This window comes from Leuresthes tenuis, unplaced genomic scaffold (assembly GCF_036924035.1).
Source record: "Leuresthes tenuis unplaced genomic scaffold, fLeuTen1.0.hap1 SCAF_10, whole genome shotgun sequence".
In the NCBI taxonomy this organism is placed as follows: Eukaryota; Metazoa; Chordata; class Actinopteri; order Atheriniformes; family Atherinopsidae; genus Leuresthes; species Leuresthes tenuis.
Window position 1 is genome coordinate 5,125,604 of NW_027325364.1, and position 16,422 is coordinate 5,142,025.

Genomic DNA, 16,422 nt, shown 5'->3' on the forward strand with positions numbered 1-16,422 from the left:
ATAAGCTGAGGACGACTTTAATTTGCAGGAACTACTTCAGGGCTGACATTCCCTCAGAAAAACATTGACCATGTAAATCTGCCGTAAGTTTAGGATGATTAATCCAGAATCATCTACGGGCCAGTGTTGACAGTGTGCTTTTCTACAAGAGAGAAGCAACAGCAGAAACCTCGGGAGCACTTCCTGCTGGTCCTTCGTCTAAATCCTGCTCCGATTCAGCTCGTGTTTTTTTTTCCAAGACAAATCTTGACAACATACCTCCCCTTTCACAGCTGTTTTATGAGAAACTATCATAATTCCATTGCTTGTCAGTTTCCTGTGTTTAGATTTTGTTTATACTAAACGGCGGATGCTTCCCTTCATCTTGCCAACGGAACAACCCAACCTGACAGCTGTAGCGCAGCAACGTTCTCCCTGTATGACACATTCTGCTGGAGACAACAGTACAGTAAATACCAAAGAGTAGTTTCCATCTGGATTAAACAAGGAACAATTTCAAGTTGAACCTCTGTCAGAGGATTGGTGGTGCCAGAGCACAACATCAGGGAGATGATTAAACAAGCAGCGAGTCTGCTGTGCTGTAACGATTGTGGGTCATTTTCCCCCCACAGATAGTCTTTTCTGTCTTTGTTCGGATCATTCCTGTCCAACATGTCATAGCATACAACGGCTCCGGCTAGACAGACGCAGTGAGAAATTTATCTTTAACAATTTCTGCCCATTTGATTGGTTGTCTTACAAAAACCAAACATGATGCCACCAAAAACTTTTGAAGCAACCACATAAAAAAGGTGGAGAGCTCTTTAAAAAGTTTGTGGGTGCAGCGTTTCTCCTCAAGGTGGCTGCAAACCCTCTCTAAGCCATCAACACCAACAGCAGAGATTTTCTGCAGAATTTGGTTCAGACACACTCGCATCACTGCAGCAGAGAGGACATAAGAGATGATACCAATCCTACATTGTGGAAATCACTGTTTGGTTTGCAGCATGGTGAAAATGGCACATGAGAGTCCTTGATTGCACTCTGTGTTGATAACAATGCAAAACGTAGTTTAAGGCACCCGCGATATTAGCAAGTGAGTGGAAAAGAGTCAGCAGAAAAGAGTATGAAGCTGCAACCAGCTCAGAGTGGTGAATGCTCAGGAAGATGAACTGCTACACTGGGATCCAACCCTTTCTTTTCTTCCAGAGTTGATCACCTCTGCTAGTTTTATCCACTCAGCATTTTCTGTTCCGTTGGTGATTTCAGGACTGAAACCACCAAATTAAACAGTATTCATGTCTGCAGACGGTAAGAAAGAAGTGATGATCATTTCAACCACTCCAGTAACCAAACCTCATGTTATGTTTTTCATTATTTGTCTTCAATAATAAATGTATGATTGTTGCATAGCTGATTTATGTCATTCTTTGTTTTGCTCTTATCTTAAAAAAAATGCTTTTGATCCTTATACAAAACAACAGACAGCAGCACATAATTTATCTGAAAGATGAAAGGAAAGAAAAAACCTACAACGGCGCTGACACACAGCTGAATGCAGTAAAAAATTACCTTCTCTTAGCTGGAATCAAAGCACTACAAGAGGAACGTATTAGTATTAGCAGAGTAACAATCACTGAATTATTGATTTCCTCATTAGGATTTTTGTCAGGACCATTTAGCCACTTTATAAATGAGCTTTCATTAGAGTACTTGCAAGGTAGCCCAACTCAGTTGATTTATAATGTGCAACATGGTCAATAGCTGAGGGATGGGAGCAAAGGGAGGTGGGCGACAGGGCCATGCTGAGCAGCTTTGCACAACAAATCCCAACATCTCCCCCACCTTCATCGTCATCATCATCATCAGTCTGTAAACTAAGCAGTCAACAGTGAAAACCCATATCACAGGCAAGTTTGCAAATAAACAAATGAAGGTGGCCACTCTGACAAATATTCAAAACATGATGAAGGCAGATGCATCACAAGCTGTGTGCTGCTGCTTAGCAGAGGCTGCTTTTAATACGAGCCACAGTCAAAATCAAAAGAGACCAGCAGGTCACATGTGACCACTCTGAGCACCAGACACTCCAGTAGGAACCCTTTGGCGTTATTTTTCAGAACACAAGGTCACAATTAAGAAACCGCTGGTGCCAAAAATGAACCCTTGAAACAAGAAGCATCGAATAACAAGGGACTAAAGTGAAACATTTAAAGAGAAGAATAGTCTCACATCGGTATCTATCCAAGGTTTCAAAGAGGATTTTTCCAGGAAACAATCCAATGTCTCATAAGATACCAGCTCCTAATCATTTTCAACATTTTCAGACAGAAAGTTAGGACGCCAACACCAATGTAGAGCCTTTGTGTACATGAGAGACGTTGCCAGTTCTGAGAAAATGGCGGTATTTGGGAGAAATGACCTAGAAACCTAGAAATGAGAGCAGGTTTTCTGTACCAGCTGAAAATAGTTCAGCGCAAAACTTGGACTTATTCTAAAGTTACTTGGCTTCACTTCTGAAATGTTGAGAGGAAAGCAGTGGGTAGTTGAATCGATGAGGAACAGGAATTTGTTGCAGATTTTGTAATTACGGTCCAAGACATCCGTCTACGCACAGCGTACAGGTGAGTGCAACGCTCCATCAGTGCAGCAAGTGAAATCTGCAAACTCTTCTCACTTCACAAGCCTGCTCAATCGCTTTCTACAACAAAATACATGTTATTCCAGAAAGAAATAGCCGTTTTTAAGCTTGTGTTGTGAAACTACTACGCGTTTCAATGTCACAATTTCAGGGGAGACTGAAATAGCAGCCTCGAGGTTGGAGTTGGGCGAAGGAGGGAGTCGTTTGGTCATCTTGCTTTATATCAAAGATATATTACATTTATTCAATATATCAAAGTTAAAGCTGTATGAAGGGCCTCTGATGAAGCATCAGTATGTGACGGCTTAGAAATTAAAATGTGCTGGAAATTTTACATCTTTAAATAAAATGAAAAAATTCAGTAGTACAGAACCAAATCTGAGCAAAAAATGCAGAAAACCAAAACCCGCTGTAAGCTCAGACCGAGTAAGAGACAACATCTAACTGTCCTGTCGATTCCCACCACTTAACCTAACAAGAGTACCGTGGCAACAAATCACTTCATGTCCCTGTTCATTAGGTGATTAGGAGCATCTTGTTGGATGCATCGGATAGTCGTTTGTTATCTGCCGACTGATGCCAAACACTGGACTCTTCTGACAAACTGACCACAGGAGCATCTTCAACAGGCCAGCTTGCCTCAGGATAAATAGGGAGTCCATTTGAGTGAGATGATACTTTTAAGGTAGGTTAGGAGGACGTTACTTTATGGTAAGTGTAATGAAAGTGATCATAAAGTGCCCATTTACTTAAACTCTTGGCTGATGCGAAGCATCCAGCATCCTTCAACATTTTAGGAGCTTCTTTACTATATTGCTGGTGAATGCAAATTGTTTTTTCAGGGCAAGAGATCAGATGCCGTGATTGTACCTGCAGTGTATCAATGCAAAGCGTACTGCATTATTACGTTTAGTGGTGTGCATATGAGATCTGCTGCTGTAGTCTTAGCTGGCAGGTCCAAACACAACAGTGGCTCAGGTTTCCAGAGTCCCAGAGGTGTCGTTTATTTGCACAAACAAATTGTAAAACAATACTGAAAAAAGGGCACAATACAAACTGTGGCTTAGCAAAAAAAACACACGCGGGAGCCTTAGAAAAACATCCCAAAGCAGAAGGAAAAGAATGTGGAAAACATGAATAACAGACAGTAGAGCTGTGCCAGAGAAAGAAATGCATCTCAAACAACCCCAACCTGAACAATACGCCCCGTTCATCAAACTGCCACTGCTTGGTCACCATATTAAAGGATGTCAGAGGCAATAAGCTTCAGTGTAGCATCACTGTCCTGCGGCTACAGCACCTTTAGATGCACTTTCCACTGGCCACACTGAACGTAAGGCACATGGCCATTGATTTTTCCCCCCTCTGACACCTAATCTAACCCACTGTGATCTACGACCTTATTTTCACACTAATTTCTTCCTGATCAGAGGTGATAAATATTGCATTGACATAACCAACTCTTTGTGCATTGCATCAATGCACTGTTTTGTTTAACATGACACCGCCTCGAGCACTCCGACTCGAATGGCAGTTTGAGAAATGACCTGAGCTGTATTGTCTTGCCTTAAGAGATGCACCGAGCAGCTTGAAAAATGTATTTCTCTCTGTTGCACTGCAATGATTCTAACATGTTTTTACTTAACCAAAAGGAATGATACATTCAAAAAGTGAAAAGCCCAATACCTTGAAGGTTGTTCTTATCACCGATTAGTTTTTCAAACAGATCTACAGGAGATGCAAAGTTGTTTTTCAAGACAAAGTCTCAACCGCAGAAGGATTTCAAGCCAACTTCTCTGCAACGTTACCACAAACAAATATATTCCTGTGCAAATGAAGCTGAATACATTCTGCTTGGGGTTTCTGCTCGTCATCCCTCCCTCCTGGAAGGCCCAGTTTGCTCTAATTGGTCGAAAAAGGTGGAGTGCATTCTTCCATTCTTTGTGTGAGGGTGCACAGAGCAAGCCAAAGGGCAGACTTTATGCAAACGTGTGATGCCGGGAAGAAAAGGCCGGATGGCAAATGAGCCGTTACAAGTGTTCAGAGCGACATTCTGTGGGAGAGAATAACTATGAAGCACACAAAAGATGGGGGGGGGCACCTAAAAAGCATAATGTGGCCTGTTTAAGGATGATAATGACAAAGTTTAATACTGATCGACTTAAATGGATTCCTTTATAAAATGAAGTTGTGTTAATGAATGAATTCGTATTTTCAGGCTTGAAGCATTTTAGGACTGTACTGTAAGGTCCAGAAACGTGCAGGGAGAGGTTACGTTTTAGTCCCTTTGAGAATGCTTTAGTTCAGTTTCAAAGAAAACCTTTTCAATCATGTCGGGATTTTTTCTCGGGCCTCGACTGAATTACCACATTCTTGTGTGTGTGCTCAGTGCAGTTTAGACTGTTTTTGTTGAGTGTGTGTTCCCACTGAGCTGAGGACAGGGCCACAGGTGAGATCCCTCTAAATTACACACAAGTGCTCATTAATTATAGATGACACTTTGGTCACATAAACGATTTCATCCTTAAATGAGGTCTGAGGGCGGCCGCCACAGAGGTCCGCCGTGCATGTGTGTGTGTGTGTGTGTGTGTAAATGAGTGTGTGTGCATACAGCACCATCACCTGTGGCCCTGTACCCAGCTCAGCAGGATACACGCACACATACGTAGAAGCGTACACACACTGCAGCATGGGTGTGTTGATGGGTTCGTGTGTTGGTGAATCCGGCAGCCCCATCCAGCACATCGCAGGGCTTTGATGAACATACTCATTATGCTAAAGAGTGCTTCATGCCTGGGCTTCCCTGTGCCTTCAGGAAAGGTTAACTCGGGATGGTTACACAGCACAGCGAGAGCCTGTGGGCGCACGGGGGCAGAGAGGCTCTAGAGGAGCGCGCTGATGGTGTTAGATGTCTCAAGACCAAAAATAGATCTGGGTATGAAGAGCAAATATCACGGGAACATCAAGGTGTCGCGATGGAAGCCACAGAATAAACAAACATTGCAGGTGAAGCCGCAGCAGCTTTCACACTGTAGCCCACACATCAACAATCGCATGTTGTCTGATTAGTGTGGATATTGCTGCAAGGAGGCAAATTTTGTTTTCAAAATATGAGCTGAATGACACAGATAAGTGATAAAATAAGTGGATCCTGAGGGAAGAATCCTATGTAAAACATTTAACATTGTTAATTACTCACCTGAGACAGTTGTCATATTGTTGGTGCCACACCAGGTGGGCTGAGACGTGCAACAAGTAACTATTATTCATGTACCTCCAGATTACATCCATTTTGGACAAATCCACCCCTCATTCATTAACACGTCAGGCTGTTGGTTCTGCATCTGATTAAATGCACAAGTTTGCATCGCCAGAGGCTGAATGAGTATTCAGACACTTTACTGAAGTAAAACCAGCAATACAGCAAACAAATGTGATGGAAAGCCTGAACAAAAAAATACCACTTCAGAAAAAGTAGATGAGAAACAGCAAAAATTTGTAAGAACACAAGTTTGGCCCCTCGGACTGATATGTTATCACATATGAGACATTTAGCTACTGCTTTAACACAGACGCTTCAGTAAACTCAGCAGTAACCCAGAGTTACAAGCTTGAGCAAATATGTAGACCGTTTTCTTTATGTACATGGGACCACGGGCAAACAAGTGAGTCAGACATTGGGATGATACGGGTGTAGAGAAATGGATAAATTAATCAAATTGTTAAATATTTCGGTATGAATATCTGACTGGTTGCTCTAACCAGGTAACCTGCACCAAACTGCATCCGGTAGAAGAAAAAACAAACAACTGGAAATTTGCAGAAAATTCAGTGACTTTTGATTTCAGACGTGGATCCACCTCTGACCACTGTGGCAACACATGTGTAGGAACAGCAGCTGCAACGTAACCGAGGGACAAAATGCAGCCTGCTTAAAATTATAGACTAAGTTCAGTGCTGATTAGTTTAACTAAAGGTCTCAAAAACTGCAATATGCATGCGTTCTTTACCAAATTTATTTCGAAATAAAGACGCGCACCTCAGCTCTTGTCAAGTCCATCAAAAATGTCAACGTTAGAAGTTTCATGCATGACATCATGGATTTGGTCGGAAATGCAGAGGAACAACAGGTTGGGGCTGACTCCTGTTCTGCTTTCCACGGTCCTTTCATTTTCCTACTTTGCTCTTAGCTGCAATTCAACACTTTTGTACTTTGCTCTCTCTGGCGAATGGCTGCGTTTATGAGAAAAAACACAAGCACGAGGTTACGTCCACATGATTGGGTCTTAAACATTGTACTGACCATGAGTCATGGTTCCCATCATGCTACTTGGATACTGCGCAACACAAATCAACACGCTAGGGAAACATTACCAGATCCCAATTTCCAACCATGGATTGTGACGCTGCTATGTTTTGGAGGGGTAGACAAACAAACCCATTTCTGGTGAGACTGGGCTCCTGTTGCAAACAGTGAACTAAACTGTGGACTTTTCCTTTAATCTTTGGTTTCTTGTGAGATATTAGATCGTTTGGGGACAACTGATACAGCCACAGTATCAGTGCAGTAGCCAGTGGATATCTGGGTAAAGAGGGTAAAAGAAATACATTTAAAAATCACAATGCTAAATTGCTGACGCAACAAATTGTTTTGAAATTCTATTTTTACCAACCTTCAGTCAATGTTGACTCTATCCACTACATCCAGATCTTTCTCCATCCTTATCAAATCTTTCAGTCAACCAGTTCCAACATAACTTTTGGCTATTCACAAGTTAATTTATTTTTCTTTTAAAAAGGGATTTACCATCATTTATCATCATTTAGTTAGATGAGAAACCTGAGAAGACGGTGAGAAGTGTTACATACAAAGCTGTAACTACAGTACGCAGCTAGTTACCAGCACGCTGATCAGAAGTAAATGCAGCAAATGACAAAGACTTGTAGAATAAACTGACTGATTTGGTATTTCATCATAGAGGTTTATACTTTTTAAATAGGAGTTTAAAGGCAACCTTATCTTATCACAGATCATCAGATAGCTTAAGTTTGGATTTGGCTGCTTATCAATGTCCTCCAATGTCTCCATACGCATTCCTACATGATGAAGTCCACATTTCATATCTCGCTAGTGTTTACCGAATCATACAGTTGCAGCCACTTCAAACTGGCCCAGAATATACCAACGTCCCTGTTTCTCATGATATCTTGCTTTTCTAATATGTTCTAACCGCAGATGTTTTCGGTTAGAATTAACGTACATAGTTACGTCTACAAGAAAACAACAGCCAAGGGATATGTTACCATTTGACAATTCACAGCCATGGTTTGAGAAACTGCTCCATAATGGATTAGACTGGGTTGGTGTCGGGGTCTGGGGTGTTTTACAGCCCGTGGCACTCAGTCAGTGGGTTTCCATGAGATTAACTCGATTATAGCTATAGTTGGGTTTTGCTCCTTATCTGAGCAAGAGTAATTATCCTTGGATATATGACGATGAATGAATGGAATCACTGGCACAAAGCATGTCATACCTTGGTACGATAGATGGCGCTGTACCCATTTCAACTATCGCTAATAGAGCCACTTCCTGTTGACGTCTTCACCACCAACAACAACAAACTCAGGCATTTGAGAAAGCTGGTGAACGAAGATGAAGCTACGTCCCTCTACATTTCGTTTGTGATGAGCTGGTTATGGCACAAACGCAATGCACAACGGCGCATTCTCCATCGCGTTGTTTGTTTCTGCGTCTCCTTCAACTTCCGGGTGACGATCCCGGGAAAAAATATCGAGCATGCGCAGAACGCTCGGTCCGATCCACCACGTGCTTCTGCCGTCTACGTGCACGTTCAGTGTACTTTTGGATTGAGTTATTGCAAAGTTAATCCGCCATTCGATCCGATGGCGCTCATGTAACCCCACTCAGTGCTATGACACTTCTGATACAAGACTATACATACTGTATGTTACAGTTACATGATATGCAACTACTAGCTGCAGATATTACAAAAACTTGTAAAGTGTTTTTGTTCAATATAAAAAAATGTTAAACTGAATGCATTCATAAAGTTCAACTGAATTCTGTTGGCAATATAATTAAAATCCATAGAAGGCACAGAAGGCGGCATAGGTAATATATGGGCTTCTCTATAGTCCAATGGTGTGTTTGAGATGTATGACAATTAAGTTAAATAAGTTTAACTAACAAGAAGTTTGAAATCTTAGTAAAACGGTATCACGGGAACATCAAGGTGTTGCGATGGAAGCCACAGAATAACAAGTTGGAATGTGGAGAAAATTAGGATAAACTGAGAATTTGCTCAAATAAATTAGGTTAAAACTTCTGTAGGCTGCACTATATGGTTGAAGTGCTCTTTGAACAACACTTGGACAAATATATAATAAGAAAGCATTTCAATAATGCCTGGTTTAGGAAAAGCACAAATATTCAAGTCAAAGTTTAGTACATGAAATCTCAATATGATGACACTTTTTTTTTTTTTTTTTAAATTCACAAGAACTGCAACTGTTTAGGTATAAAAGAATCATCATAACCACAGAAAATTTTACCAAACACCACTTCCTTTACCTCCCTTTCCTCATTTCTCTCACTATGCCTCTCCCTCAGAGTCAAAGATTAGCATGTAATTACATAGGAGATCAGCAAAAAAGAAGAGGCAGAGGAGTGGGACCAATATATTTTAACAGGGTGGTTGAGGAGGAGTGGCACGGGGGGAGGAGGTGGCGCAGCCCTCGTCACGGGCCGAGAGATTGTCTGCTTTTAATCCTCGACCTCATTATCACCTCCAGGTCCGGCAGTGGCAGTAAATGAATCTATCTGCCGAGTGTCAAACCTTCACACCTTCACCCTGGTAATCACCCCAAGGTGCAAATACAGAGGATGGATAGAACCAGAGAAATGAGTGTATGACCCACACATTTCATCAATAAAAACCTTCATTTCGTAATTAAGTGTCGCTTAATTCGGTTGTTTGTATGGCAATTAAAGGCTCATTAAATATTCAGTTGTGTTGAGGTCAAAACAGTTAAATGTATAAATCTGCTTCATATTCTTTTACACACTTTAATCTATCATCTTATTATCTATGATGACCTCTTGGAGGAAAGGCAAGGTTTTAAAAATATATGACTGGAAAATATGAGCAAGATGTCCCAAATTAGAGCAGGCGTGTTCCGGTTACACATACACATGTATTGTTTGCACTGAACACTAATGGCCACAGATTTTTACATGCACAATGAATGTAAAATATATTTATTATTTCATTTGATGTTTAAATATGCTCAGAGAAATCTCAAACATTAGCCAAGAAGCAGAATATCCAAAGGTTTCGACATTTAAAATGGGAATGTGTGCCAAAACCTTATCTTTAAATAATCCATAAATTCAGTGCAATACTTTTAGCACACTCCTAAGTAAAAGGAGTCCAATCAGATATTTATTCCTTCTAAAGAAACAGAAATTATGGTGTTTAAATTTGAGCCCCTATTTCTGTATAACGTCACATAAGAGAGATATTAATTAGAAAGAAAGATTCTTCTTCAAGTTGTAGCTGAATGCATTAAATGGAAAACTTGGTTTTCAACTTGTCATGAGGTAATAATGTTCTGGACCAAGCTGCCTGCTCAGTGGAGGTCCAGAACTAATTTCACATTAAAAACCAAACGAATTGCTGTAAATTGAAAGTGGACTCATAATGTCACTTTACTGCAGGTCATAATAATTGTAAAATAACCAATAAATCAACATCCCTCATATTTAGATTAACAGGTAACACAGTCATCAACTGCATTCATGAGCAAAATGGAATAATACATCTCCATATGATCAATACATATCTCCATATGTATTGATCATTGGAGCAAGAGGAACAACTGCGACCTCATTATTCATGTTCCCCAGGCCCATTCATACATACGATTCCCCACAAAGAGGCGATTACATTTGAAAAGCAAAAAAACAAATTCACACATTTCTAGACATCTGCCCCCATGAGTCGTTTCTGTCCAACTCCTCTTGCACACTAGTCATCTTTGAATATCCGTCGGACTTTGTAGGTGGACTCACTGTTCACAGGTAACAGCCAACTTGAAAAAGAACACATACCACATGGTACGTTAAATGCAACTGCTTGGCCCGCTCGCTCCAGTCCAATCAAATATAAGTGAAAAGTGGAAGAGAGCCGTCTCAGAAATGCAGAACCAACATTCAGTCGTCGTTCATGAACGGGAGTCAGATAAAGCCCAACATCTCAGAGGAACATTATAAACATCCACAGCTCTGTAATAACCAGCTCATTCATCAACTCAAACGAATATAGTTGGCCTGGAGCAACAAACTGCTGTATATAAGAACCCCCCCCCCCCCCCGTTCCACACTGAGAGCACATAAGTTTGTGTGTTTAGTTGAACGGCAGCATAACAGGGCTGCTCTTTGTTTCAGCTGCTATGAAACTTTAGCTTGCTTTCAAGAAAGAATGAGACTGAAGCAGAAATAACCTGCTGGAAAAACTTGGTAACAGAGAAGAAGCTTTCATTCTAACAGGCTGTAAGCAGTAAGAGAACAACTGGTCATTTTAGTACAAAAACCAAAACACTATTATTTCTCCGTCTTCATCAACTAATTTCTGCTTAATGTCTACATTTGCAGATGGTATGATAGTCAAATAAAATCTTCCCCTCTTAGCACCACACACTTTTTTCCAGCTGTCACAGATGTTGCTGAGAAAGAGCTTCCAGCAGGAAAATGACTCAGTGATAAGTTTGCATTATACTTCCACTGGACAGGAGCCCTTTGGAAAATCTAACAAAATCTATGTTACCTTGAAAAACTATAATCATGCATTATTGAATTGGCAAGGATAGTGTGTAATAGAGAGATCCTAAACTCATTCCCCCACATGAATTATTAATTGAATTCAAATAACAGACAGAGTCATTTTCTTAAAATATCTCAATCATTTTTCACAATGGCTAAAAAAAATGGTATAAAACAACTGAGATGCAGTGCATATTCTCTGCATGTGGATACAGAAAGTGGCAAACATTATTCATCAACATCTAAGGAAGTGCCACCATGTTGGAGTGGATGATATCCTCCAAACATCCACCTCGTTTAATCGGGACATTCAGAGTTGATAATGCCACCCACTTTCCTGCTTGCTGGCTTTCTTCAAACATGCTGCCACATCTGCTGTAACCACTGGCAACCATTCAATTACAGACTGGTGTTTATTTGAAACTCTTTTCACTTCCGTTTGGGCCATTTCACTGGCTTATCTCCATGTTTGAGCTGCAGAAGGAAAGCTGGCTAAATGTTGTACTAAGACCAGAGTAAAATATGATAATGAGTACAAATGGGATTATTAGGAGCCTGTGTGTCATCAGTCTGACTGATCCATGATGTCAAACTAACCAAGCAAATTCAATTAGGCCTGCAATTACTCCCTGGCGCTAGTGGAGATGTATTGGAGATGTTAAATATTGATGGAAACATAGATGCCACATTTGTTCATCTCAAAAGGTGAACACATCTCCTCAAGGTAATCACAAATGCTAAATATGTAGCCTCTCCATTAGTCATGCAAAGCAACCACACAGCATGCTGCACATGCATGCAAAAAATTTTTCAAATATGGTTGTTCGTGTGGATATGTAAAGGCTGAGCATTTATTTAACTGTAAACTACCACAATGTCATACCACAAACACATGCACAAGGAACATTTAGGTGCCTTCAGTATACAACACAAGAACAGTGTATTTGCGAATTTGTAGTAAAATAGTGCCAAAAGTAGGCTGTGGGTCAAATACGAGACTCTTCATCCAACTTTGTCAAAAACATTTCCAAAATCAAGCTTTTGATAGCAGCACTTCCAGTATTAGAGTGGCACATCTATCAAACAATACAGTGTGGAAATTTAAGTATCCCTCAGTGGCTGAAGAGTGTCAAAACCGCTCAACAAAACATTGAACCCAGTTTTATGTCTACTGTGGCTTCAAATATTTCCTAAAGAAATTAACAGCTTGAATATCACCGAGTTAGTTGTAACTCCAAAGATTTTTCAAAATGTTTTATCATTTTAGTTCCAAAAGCCCAACAGACTGAAAGAATCATACCTGCTGTTGAACTTCTCAGGGTGCTTCTCTCTCATGATGTGGAAACGATGTGCAATGGAGGCATCCTGAAAGACAGAAACAAATATTCACATTCATTCTGTTCTCATCTTAAAAGCTATTTATTTCATTCAGATTGGAAGTCTGTTGTAATCTTAGTTTTCCTCCTGGACCAGAAACTGTGCACCCTGATTTTAGTGCATGTCTTTCAGAGATGCCAACAAGTAAAATGAGTTGAATCGCAGAACAAAAATGCTTTAATGTACATGTGATGTCCTTTGTTTTCTATAAATTGAAAGGCTTCTGTCAGGACGAGGTGGCAGTGTGTCTGAGCCTGGGAGGCAGTAGTATAGTCAGAAACCCTGATGAACAGCACATTATCTCCATGTGGGTTAAATAATTAAACACACATTGTAATCACCGCTCCAAACTAAACCTACAGGATGCTGACGACACCCCGGCAACCAAGTTGTTTTCTCCATCCCTTCCTCCACCCATCTCTTTCTCTATATGTCACTCTCCACCTCTCGTATTACTCTGTGACCTGGGGCCAAAAGGCACTGCATTTTATGTCACTTATGTTACTTTGGAACGACTCACAGGATGCTTCAACAACACTTCAGCACAACCTCAGTCTTATGAGATTCGTATTTTCAGTGTGGAGAGGGGATAGTGATCCCATAAAAACCTTGTGCTTAAACTTTGTGTGCATCTATGTGGAACACGAGATTTGTGAAAGGATTGCATGAAAGTTTAACCACATTCACAAACGAGTTACAACAGGCTGACTGTAGAATTATGACGAGTTATTCACTTTAGAGGCACAAAACTGACAATATCTGAGAGTTCAAAAGAAAAGGTGATGTTTTCTATAGATAATGCTTTCATCTTTATCAACTTTGATATGGAGTCTATTTTTTTTTCCCCATCTGTAACCACATCCAGCAGTGATGTCAACAGGTCGGTAGACAAGCCTCGCATTAAAATATATCACAGCTATATTGGTCTGGGGGGGGGGGGCAAAACAACGTAGTTTTAAACAATGCAACTTTGTGGGGTATACTGTTGAGGTTGGAGCTTTGCAACATATCAGTGTGTTGTGTTTTCAGGACCCTTTTCTGAAGACTGATATTGCAAAGTATACGAGGCATCTTGAATTAAACTATGATCTTTTCCTAAACCATACCAAGTAGATCTAGCTCTGAAAAGTATACAAACCAGGTGTGTGACCAAAGGTAAACACAGAAAGACATTAGGTGAATATAGTTTACTGTGTCAGACAGGCCTCTAACTCAGGCCTTGTGATGTCATGTGACTTCATGGAACCTCAGCTCCAATATCTATTTTGTAAGTTTAAAAGTGAATATGTTAGAATGAGGTCAGAACATTTGCTGTTGGCATCTTGTATCCCCATGGCACTGATATCAGAGGACACCTTGTACACCTCGTTCAGATGTTGACGAAGTTAGACATGTTCATCTGAACCCAATCTTTTCCTTAACATAACCAAGCAGTCTTAACCAAAGTGAACCAGAAAGTGATAGAAAACCACAATGTCAGCACGCAGTGCTTTAACGTGAGACCACACTATACGTGAATACAGCTCCATCTAGAAACAGAACGGAATCTACATCTCCTCTGAGAAATAAACCAATTAATCTTGAGTTGGATAAACTTAAGCTGCCATGTCATGATGCTAAAAACAAGGCTGATTATCCCACTGTGAGTTTCTACAGTACGGCAACAAACAATGCAGTCTGCCTTTATACAAGATGTGCAAATGCACGTCAGCTGCGAATAAGATCAGTGACAAAACAGCTTTGAGCTGTCGCAGAATGAGCTAATGCAGTAAATTCCCTGTATAACTTTACGGTGCCTGAACTAATGACATTGAGTAATAACAAAAAAATCCCTTTAATTCACACTTTCAGGCAGAGTTAGAGTAACAATGCTGGCATCGCCTCTGTGACACACCGCAAACTTGTCCGGCTCTGAAATCATCTTACGGCAGAGTGAGGGAAAAGTTGCTGTTAACTTTTTTGGACTCATTTCCCTCCCCCCTCTGCTGAAGCAATCTGTTTTGACCCACTCCATTTTGACTGGCACGATTGAAACAGCACCTACAGGGAGGACCCCCTGCTAGCTCTCTGTACAAAAATTCAGGAGAAGCCAAAGGAGAAAAATCAATGGAGCCCCTCTTGATGTCTCTTCAAGACGCTGTAAGCAGAAGACCAAAAGATTCCTTCAAGATCCCCGCAGACTCGCCTCACGCTTCCAACGCGAGCCAGAAGACTGGGGTGATGGATGTATCTGAGAGATTGTAACTCGATTTTCTTACAAACAGGACAATAGCTGCAAACAAGAGAGCAAAAGTGAAGAGAGGTTGTCTCCCCTTTGGTTTGGAGTCTATTATCTGAGATCTGTACAAGTGGAACTGTGGCTTTGCAACAGTACACAGTGATTTCAAGCAACCAGGAGTGGATGAAGCACTTTGTCATTCTACATTTCTGTGGTGGAAGTGTAAGTAAACTTTTAAAACAAGATTTACAGTGTGGAATATCATATATATTATATTATATACAATATATAGGACTATGTGACATTTTGGGATAGTTTTCTACAATAAAACCCGAAGAAATCATGAGTGATTTTCCTTTACAAACTTATTTTATGTGAGCAGATAAAAGTAAAAATGGTTTATCTGGCAGAAACTGGCCTTCTTCTAATTGATATGATCATAACAAGTTGTTTGCTCATATGGTTCAATAAAACCCTTAACTGCGTCCTGTACAGTAGCCCTACAAGAGGAAGGAGGAGTATGACTTACACATCCGAGTGTCTCCTTTAAGAAGCCAAGAAATCCTCATAAGGAGGTCAGAGGTCAAATGCAGCACCTTCAATCATTCATGGACCAACATATGCTGACGGCTTTTTACTTCTGGAGAATATTTAGTGACTGGCACAACAGCACTTCACTAAAACACGCTGGCTTTAACGTTAGTTGGTCACATTAAGAAATACATCTTGATGAGGCTGTTTCCGCCTGCATGAACAAACAAATAAAAATAATTGAAGGTTTTTCCTTTATCTTTTAGCTCAAAGAGGGCATCTGCCCACATGACCCCAGCTTGTAGCCTCTGTGGCCCTTTACATAGCATTATGTTATCTTCACCAGCAGATAGTTTGACCTGCTTAATATAAGTACAGAGGTTTAGATTCTTACATTTTCTGAGCACTTCAGTAAGTTTTTTTTTTTTTTTTTTTTTTTTTTTAAACTGAGCTGTTTTTACTCTTTTTGTCCTCAACTTTGACTTTTAAGTCATTTGACTTGGGACGGAATCGTGGATTAAACCACCCTGCAATCAAATGTCAGGGGATTGAAACACCCACCAACTACTGAATAAAGTGTGAAGCCACTGTTCTTTCTACAGTTAACCAGGTCACTAAGCTTTTCAAAGATGTGCTCAAACAATTCTTATATTACAAATCAAGAGAAACTTCATTGTCTGATGAATATCATACAAAACGCTTCAGAATATCAAGTTAACCGGGGTGAGGTTATTTTCAAAACTACAAAAAACTATTAACTGAATTTTCCTCCGTCTGTCTCTTTGAAAACATAGAATCTGAATGAGGCCACCACACCTCCAACACATGTCGGAC

General features: G+C 40.4%; 2 protein-coding genes across 3 annotated transcripts in view; one reads left to right on the forward strand and one right to left on the reverse strand.

The window, feature by feature from the left end:
• Positions 1-16,422, forward strand: part of tmem106ba (transmembrane protein 106Ba) — a 470,787-nt gene that overhangs the window by 172,310 nt on the left and 282,055 nt on the right. The gene's annotated exons all lie outside the window — the stretch shown is intronic.
• Positions 1-16,422, reverse strand: part of dgkb (diacylglycerol kinase, beta) — a 76,764-nt gene that overhangs the window by 19,641 nt on the left and 40,701 nt on the right. For both annotated transcript variants that reach the window (XM_072393659.1, XM_072393658.1), the window contains one exon: positions 12,763-12,827. In XM_072393659.1, coding sequence (XP_072249760.1) covers positions 12,763-12,827 — 65 coding nt within the window. The remainder of the gene's footprint in view (positions 1-12,762; positions 12,828-16,422) is intronic.